At 35.8% G+C, this 9,463-nt stretch overlaps 1 protein-coding gene across 1 annotated transcript; it reads right to left on the reverse strand.

Annotated features, from left to right (window-relative positions):
- Positions 1-1,848: 1,848 nt before the first annotated feature.
- On the reverse strand, positions 1,849-8,350 carry LOC141442179 (uncharacterized). The gene is made up of 4 exons (XM_074107087.1): positions 8,175-8,350; positions 6,980-7,081; positions 6,326-6,458; positions 1,849-4,643 (listed from the first exon to the last, which is right to left on the reverse strand). The coding sequence occupies exons 1-4, from the start codon at positions 8,247-8,249 to the stop codon at positions 4,567-4,569; spliced, it is 387 nt and encodes a 128-aa protein (XP_073963188.1). The 5' UTR covers positions 8,250-8,350; the 3' UTR covers positions 1,849-4,566.
- Positions 8,351-9,463: the final 1,113 nt, after the last annotated feature.

Below are 9,463 nucleotides of genomic sequence, written 5' to 3' on the forward strand. Positions count from 1 at the left end.
CTTCGAAGCTATCAGCGAGGGAGTGGGAGCAACTGATTCCACCGCCATTTTTAGAGCGAGGGGCGGGTCTCTTGAGCGTGCTCTTTCATTGGCGCTCATTCTAAACTAAGTAATTTTACAAAGTACACTCCAATATGACCCCTGAAAATAAACCGTCAAGTGCAAGTCGGATTAGCGCACTAAAAGTTGCATACGAAATTTAAATACACCAAAAATACTGTATTAAAAAAATGTTAAAAAAATGAACATCGTAAATTCAATATTATTATTTAAAAAATGACATTTAAAATTTTGCAAGTCAAATTGTCTTCTATAGAACTAATCAATCAAAATTTTATCGTAAACTAGGTACTTGCAAAAAAATACTAATAACAATTATACAATCACAGATCACTAATCAAAAAACCGCCAAGTGCGAGTTGGACTCGCGCACCGAGGGTTCCGTACAAATTATTGAAAAAGAATATTAATAATATTTTATTATACGATGTAATAAAAATTTATGCTTTTCGCATTTTCCTTTTATCTGTGCTATAAGACGTTGCTTCGTACCAAATTTCAAGATTCTGAGTTCACGGGAAGTACCTACCCCGTAGGTTTTGATTCCCTTGCGAATGTCGAAACAAAAAGTGATCCTATGAGGGTTCCGTTTTTTCCTTTTAAGGTACGGAACCCTAAAAATACGATTAGGTACATATTTAATTATAGGGCACTATAGAAAAAATAACCTTGAACACACCTGTGATCATTGGGCGCTCCATGGGCTAAGTATTCCCTTAACGATAAAGGGCCATTTTTTTAAAGTTATCAGGGCCCTCTGTTATCCTTAATGAAGGAGAGAACAATATAAGACAATAGCGATACGATACCAATAGAATGCATGGGTTTAATCTCTTTTCAAGGCCGATCTCTGGAAAGAGTTTTATTTTATTGCTCATAGTAAACCAAAAAGATTATGCCAATATTTCCAATGTTATTAACTTTTATGATAAGATTTACGAAGAAACGTATTGTGTTTTTCTTTAAGTTAATAATAATGTTACAATGGACAGCAGAAGATTAGAAATAGTCGTTATTAGAAAAAAAAACTACCTCCGATATTTTCGACCGGCATATGCGTTTGTTTAAACAATGAAATCAAGTTGCTAAGAGATTTCAGTATCTCTACGTGAATTAAATATTTATTAGAGTAATTTTGTTTGTTGTTGAATTCATTTTTGAGTTTACAGGAGTAAAATTTATAATTATTTATCTTTAACAGCACAAGGTATAAATGAATCAAAATCACATTTTATCTATACTTTTTTTATCTAGTAATATTTTTTTTACTAAGCGTCGGGTGTCGTTGGACCGCTAAGGTTAACAGGAAAATAAAGTTAGTGGTATTTTTAAAGTATTAAATCGGCTTTTTAAATAAATAAACGGCATTCAAACGGTCCATAGCTCTTCACTCTTTTTTAAAAGTGGGAATTGAGCCACGGTGTAGCCACACGTCGTGGTACGAGTACACACACAGGGACCTGCAGGGCTACTACGAAACTCGAAACTCGAAGTTCGTGTCGTGCGGTCCCTCTCGCTCTCGTATTAAATAGTATAAGTGTCAGAGGGACCGCACGACACGAACTTCGACTTCGAGCCAGTGTTCCCTCCCTGACCTACCTACAAAAATCCTTCAACAAGTACCTTTAAGGTCCAATCAATTTAACCAATTTGTTTTATTCATAGTACCTACCTAGTACCAGAAGTTAGGGTTACGTTAAAATATGGGCATGTGAATAAAAGGGTTCATTGAGGCTTAATATAAAATTTATTGCAAATTTTACTTACACTAAATTTTTTTTGGCCATCCATAGGCATTTTAAATACATTTTATTTATTTTTTAACGTTTTATTTTTAATACAAATCTGCCTATAACTAAATATTGAAGTGGAGATAGAGACCGAATATGCAACAAACAGCTTCAAATTACATTACATAACATGTTTCTTGCGAGCGTGAACCTCAACTCTAGTGGCACTACCTGTACCTATAGATGACAATATGCATGCGCCATGAAAATCGGCTAAATGTGAAAACGAATATGCAAATATGCAATTTCATATAATCCGGTCTCTTACCCTTTTCCAGGCATAATACATATAGTGAGCGACCACAAAAATGTACCTACCTACACAAAAAAAGACTAAAACCTTGATCTTCCCTTTGACAAAGACCGTTCTAAAAATTAAATAATATGGTACAAAATCAATTGAGGTTGGTAAAAATAAGATTCGTTTTTAAATGAATCCCTCTTAGATAATATAGATCGCGGGATCGCGTTGGATGCGGAAAGCGTAAGACCGCGCGGTCTGAGTGGAGAGCCTTGGGAAGGCCTATGTCCAGCAGTGGACGTCTTTCGGCTGATATGATAATGATGATGAGATAATATAGGTAGATACCTAATAATCATATAAAACTATGATTCATTTTGTGGTAGCATAAATAAATTCGAGGGACCTAGAAAAGGGTTGAAGGTAGATGTCCGAGTGCTGGCCACTGTCCCGGTAGATGTCATCTTTAATTTTATAACATTACCAATGTGCCCACCTTCCGCCGCAAGTGGAGCGGACTCCGCAAGTACTCAATTTAAAGGAGTGCCAGCGATCAGCTGCATGGAGGAACTTCCACCAAATTTTTATGGCTCCAGCTCCGCTCATGGTGGAAGGTGGGTAATAGAAATGACAGCAGGGTGTTATCTATTGGGGATTATAATGTCAAGCACTGGGACATTAACCTTACCTTAAAAAATAAATTTATATTAAGCACTTATTTAAAAACTAAAATGAACATTGTCGCAAGGAGTTTCGACTAAAAAAACAAAAGGATGATAAATTTTTTAAACCAAAGATCGGCTTGATCTGCTCTAGCTTATCTTGGTACTAGCAATGAGTAGAAGTAGTGATAATAATCGCCGTTTCCTGGTCATCAGATGGTTCTTGGTCGTCAGAAATATTTTGATTTTTGGACACTTTAGAAATTACCAATAAAAAGATGAAATGATTTTTAACCGGTGATCAGGAGTTGAAAAATATTAATAAAAGGCTAAAATTTAATTAGACCGGCAAATTAGCTAATTATTTAAGATTAACTATCTTTATTCAAACCAATAACTACCAGAAACATGGTCATTAAAGTAAAGCGATTCCCGTAAGTCGTAGATTTTACGTGAATGAATAATCTTATTACTCATAAAAGTTAAAAACATACAGCTTTTGAAAGAGGTTGTGAGCTCATAGACAAAAACATTAATAGGACGACAAAGAATTTCCGTTCAAAGTTATTTTCGAAATAAAAAGTCCGTTCCATCCAAGTAAGTGTGGCTTAATTGTGACCGCCATCAATTACTCAATTAGAAAAATTGGTAGGTACCTGATCACCGATTAAAAATCACCGTATATTGCCCGTCACATTGCACATTTTCGTCACATTGCAGCGGCTACCACGATTAAATTGATTAAGTTCCAGTAATTATACATCGCGAAAGTTTAAAATAAGTATTCTACTTTTAATGAAGTCGATCTTAATCAGTTTATTCGTGACTGCCGCTTCAATGTGAGTTTATGACGATTATCGAATCCTTCGACAGTAGGGTCGTTAAGTTACGTATTTTTTTCAAAAAACAGTTATTTAAAAAACAATTTCTTTGCTACGCCTTGGTTTCGTTTCAAAGGAACCAAAATTTCGTTATCAAGTGTAGCTGTGTAGGATATTTGAACAGTTTGCTTCAATCATTTTGGTTCAAGAAACAGTTTTTATATTATAAAATGTTTGTTGTGAAACTAGTTAGAGATATTTGATCTGTTATTTGTTCTTGTGAGAAAATTTCCTCAAGTCAACGCATGTATGTGATAGTCTGTGGTATCGTTTCTCAAGTCGAAGTGTATGTCTAAAGAAACTATGTTTCGTTTCGGCACGAAACAGTTACTCCGTTACTTTATAAGAAACAGTTTCAGAAAATAACGCTCAGCTCTATTCGACAGCCTTTTTAACCTGATTTTTTTTTTATCATCCTCCTGTAATGAGGGCTATCGCGAATGAATTCGCCGCTAGAGGCGCTAGTGCAGCGTGAGGTCTCCGAAATGTCAAATCTCATAGTTCTTGGGTGAGCAACGCGGTTTATTTATAATAAGAATAAATTTGTGAATATTTTGCAATGTCTGAAATTAATTATAGCAAATATGCGATCCGGGGCAATGAATGTCTGTGTTCTGAGACAGTTTTGTCTTTCGGAAACCTTTGTCCTCCCTTTTTTCCGAACAAAACGGGGACTATGCAACACTGTGGCATGCTCGATATTTTTATGCTACGGTTTTAAGGTGTATTAAATATGATTTTAATCTAAACTTTGTTTTCACGCCCGTAATAACAGACTTTGAAAGCCATACTTAAAAACCTCACGCAACAGTGCGCCATCTAGTGAGACAAAAAACGATAGCCCTCATTTAGTAATGTAATTTTGCGTCACTCATAGCGCCTACATTAGTGACGGACGCGCATCACTAATTACCGCGCTAAGTCCCGCGCGTTTAGCCGTAGCCTTCTTCGGGCATATCCACCCAGTCCCGCAATGAAAATTCGTCCAGATCTTCTTCCAGCTTTTTTACTGCAAAACAAACACCTCTATTAGAACAATACGGGAGATATTCAAGGTTAACACGTGCTGTGAAGTGCTGTAGTGCACGTGCTGTGCCCTTAGTGTAAACCTTAGCGAAAAAACTCAATACAAAATACTCAATTTGTATGGAAACACGAACATCGCAAACGTTCCGCTAGAGGCGCTCTTCGTGTTTTGTAACCGAAAAATTACACTAAGGGCACTCTAGTCTATACGTTAGGGCGATTATTCGAGCGTTTCTGCCGTCTCATTTTTCTGGATACTTTTCTCTAAAAATGGCTGAATATTCTGATACAGTTTTTTAGTTATCTGGTAGAAATACTACAGGAACTCTAACAAATAATTGAAAACGACATCAAAATCTACAGCCAATTCGTAAAAAGTGTGACCAGAAAAATGAGGCATTCATAAGTGCTTTTTGTAGCCTAAATTGAATAAAGACAGCAGAGGCTTCTCAGCAGAGGTTTTTCCGAACCGGTGGTAGATTTTTTTTGACATTCATAAGTGCTTGTTATAGCCTAAATTGAATAAAGATATTTTGACTTTGACTTTGAAAGATATTTTGACTTTGACTTTGACTTTGAGGCGGTTGAAACGCTCGAATAATCGCCCGTTAGGCACGTTACAGCAGTGGTACCTAACCCTTTTATAAACTTTTACTTGGCTCGCCATTTTAGTAAGTGTGGGTCAAATCTCGGAAGACGAATTTAACACACTTCCAGGCTTGAATTTGGTATAAGTAGGTCATGTTATGTAGATTTGATGAAAATACAAATTGAATTAACAAAATTATATCTAGCAATAAAAAGTCACAACTAACAAGTTACATTAAAAAATATGTAAGTATATATGTTATATATGTGTATATATATATATAGTTATTCACTCCTTATAAAAAATCCAGTGCGTCGTTTCTTCCACATTTTTAGGGTTCCGGAGCCAAAATGGCAAAACGGAACCCTTATAGTTTCGCCATATCTGTCTGTCTGTCTGTCCGTCCGTCCGCGGCTTTGCTCAGGGACTATCAATGCTAGAAAGCTGTAATTTTGCACGGATATATATGTAAACTATGCCGACCAAATGGTACAATAAAAAATTCAAAAAATTTTTTTTTGTGATCCTCCCATAGACGTAAAGTGGGGGTGATTTCTTTTCTCATCCAAGCCTATAGTGTGGGGAATCGTTGGATAGGTCTGCTAAGATAATTTTTCGATTCAGTGATTTGTTTGCGAAATATTCAACTTTAAAGTGAACATTTTTATGTAAATCGACTTTCAAGGAAAACTATAACGGCCTAGTTTGCTTGAGAATTATTAGTAGTTTAAGAGTAAATAGCAGCCTAAGGCATAAAATATACCTAAACTTGGAAGATTCCGTATAAAATACGAAATCCTTAGAAAAATATTACTTAATTGTTTCGTAATGGCTACGGAACCCTATTTTGGGGGTGTACGACGCGCTCTTGGCCGGTTTTACTTACTAACCCTTCACAATATTAGGGGTAATTAGGTACCCCAGGGTCGGATTCAATGCACTAACTTCAAAAAGATAGAGAGAAAATAATTCTACCACACATTGAACATAGTTTTATTTCATAGCTAATTACTTAATCAGAACGAAAAGTTGGGGGGGAAACACGAGTACTATTAATATTAAAGATAAAAACTTACTTTCTTCCGAAATCGCCAAATTTTGGCTCAGTAGCTCCTCAATGGTGCGCTTCTTTTTCGTAGTTCTTTTAGATTCCTTTTTCGATTTTTTGATGGTTTTGTACACCATCTCTAAAAGCTTGTGCGTGCTTATCTGTCAACAATAAATATTGCATTAAGTGAAAAATAAACATTAACTACATATTATGTAGGTACACAGTTATATGAACATTTTTTTTATTAATACCACATACTTATCCGTAGATGAGGTGGAATAAGAATAAATCGTTTGTGAGCTTGCCTCGATAACTATTGGTAGTCTAAATAATAATAACAATAAGTAACAGCATATTGATTTTGAGCCGTGGTGGCCTAGTGGTTTGACCCATCGCCTCTCAAGCAGAGGGTCGTGGGTTCAAACCCCGGCTCGCACCTCTGAGTTTTTCGAAATTTATGTGCGGAGTTACATTTGAAATTTACCACGAGCTTTGCGGTGAAGGAAAACATCGTGAGGAAACCTGCACAAACCTGCGAAGCAATTCAATGGTGTGTGTGAAGTTCCCAATCCGCACTGGGCCCGCGTGGGAGCTATGGCCCAAGCCCTCTCATTCTGAGGGGAGGCCTGTGCCCTGCAGTGGGACGTGTATAGGCTGGGATGATGATGAGACAACTTACATTTTGATCGCACTCAAAGAGCTCTCCCAGATCTTTGAGTGCTTCGCCCAAGCCCTCGCGGCGCTCCCGTTCATAGAGAGCGTTGCGCGCGCGTCTCTCCTCCTGCATAGACAGATAAACGTCAGTTCAAATAGGTCTCAGATAGCAACAAAATGTTTTTGGAAACTGCTAACGCTAAGGAATGGAATTCGCTCCCGACGTCTGTATTTCCGGATAGATTAAATTGGTTTAGATTTATTTATTAAGTTTGAAAAAATACATTATAAACACACGTCAGTTAATTACAAGAAATTCACAAAAGGATCGTCAAATGTATACAAAAAAATAAATCGTATTACAATAAATTGTCAGCCAGAATAAAAAATAAAATTGAATTTAGAATGTCAAATTCGAATTCAATTCAATAATAATAATTAAAAGCAAAACAAGAATGTACTTAAATCTAAGTCAAATTTATGCAATAGCAACAATCAATCAAACGAACAATAAAATAATTAAAATGTCAAAAACGATAAAATTGAATATAAAATTAAAATTCACTTCACAAAACTGTGAAAAATGTCAACAAGTAAATACAATCTAGTCTAGGGCGCTGCAAGGCTAGAGTGAATGACTGTTACTGAACCATTGAGATACATCCTTGACCTCATTGCACTTAGCATCAGGTGAGAAAGGGGGCCCATATTATATTTTGATCTCACCTCAACTCTCACTCACTCACTATGACTGTAGAAATTGAGGAATATGTCTGCATAATTGATACTACCGGTAATATTTCAAAAGCTTTCGCTAAGAGTCATTGCAGAAATAAGATTGGTATTTTTTGCAAAACATTAAAAAAAAAGAGAAAAACGCTAAGACATCGCAACGATATCATAACCAATAAATAAGTTTTGTTAAATAAATATTATAAAAAAAAAATGGTCACAGCTATGATCACAGGGTTCAGGGGGTTATTAATTATAATATTAACTTACAACGACACAGGTGTGCAAAGTTCGGAAAGTTTCCAAATAGTAGGGAAAGTTCTCTGAAATGTCTGGAAAATTTCACATGAAATATAGGAAATTTAAGAAACGGAAATTTTACATCCCCATAAAAAAATGTGAGAATTTTCCGAAATTTTCCTATATGAAAAATTCTGCAATTTTGAAAAGTATGCTTTGGCATTGGCACATCAGTAGGTAGTACTTACAGTTGACAAAGGGACTCTATTTTTCCCCGATGGCCTGCCACGCTTGCGCTTTGGTGCGTCCTCTGTGCCACTCATTATGCCACTCAAAATAAACTTTCACGGAATAAAATAAAAGTAAAAGCCGAAAAGTACACTGGGCACCGAGAACGTCAAAATGCGAATGGACGAAATTTGGCTTTAACTTCCACTTATATACCAGCGCGGGTGCAAATGATCCCACCAACATTTTGGGGGGGAAGGGCGGGTCCACCCCTTGAGCGCGTGCTCTCTCACTTGTTTTTTGGTCAAGCGATTTACAACAATCGTTCCATACAAAAGCCGATGATACGTATTGTAAACAAAGTTGTTTTGAAAAGTTGATTTAACATGTAAGGATCTTCGCCTGTGCCTATTACTAAGTAGGTGTCCATTAAACAAAATAGATTATCTCATTATTTTTACATTAACAATGAACTATAAAGGTATTTCGTTCATTATAATTAGTCCGTCCTCAATACAATCCATAATCTCCTTAGTTAATTAATTATGGTTTAAAATGTTTTTTCTTAGTTTATAATTACCGTAAACTCAGGTTTCTATAGTCCCAACGTTCAACAATAGTAGATTAAGAAAACTAAATTCAAATGTATGGAAAATTTGGCAAAATTAATGCAAGACTTTTATCTGCCAGGATGTGGTTATAGTCGCGTATTTTCTATTTTAAAAGAAAACCGTACACGATACATAAAAAGTGGTTTTCTTTTAAAATGGAAAATACCGCGGTCCGGGACATATTCGAGGGCGCGGGGGGTGAAGCTCACCCCGGAGGAGGGGGAGAGTGGATAAAATTTAACTTTGCTCTATAACCTACATATCCTGATAGAAAAAAGTCTTTCATTAATTTTGCCACATTTTCAGCTAATTGTACTGAACTATAGTTCAAACGGACTTTTACGGAACTGCTATTGTTTATATATTTATATTTTTGCGGGCGTTTTTTGTTTTCAGATTACACTTTGTATGACGTCTGTTAAGAATGACGCATTTGTCTCTTCCCTTCAATGTCATTATAAGCAGATTCTACTAACATAGTCACTCAGACAATTACTGTGACTAACAAAATCGTGGTTATTGGAAAATAATTGAATAAGTACAGCAAATACTATTTTAAAAAGATGAAACAACAAATTTATTAAATAGATAAATGAGAGTCAATTACCGTACCTAATATGAAAATGTGTTGTGAAGAGATCCATCAAATATCGAAGTATAAAATAATAAAAGTACGTGGTGCTCAAGTCAAGTCAAAA

This window comes from Choristoneura fumiferana, chromosome 25 (genome assembly GCF_025370935.1).
Source record: "Choristoneura fumiferana chromosome 25, NRCan_CFum_1, whole genome shotgun sequence".
Classification (NCBI taxonomy): Eukaryota; Metazoa; Arthropoda; class Insecta; order Lepidoptera; family Tortricidae; genus Choristoneura; species Choristoneura fumiferana.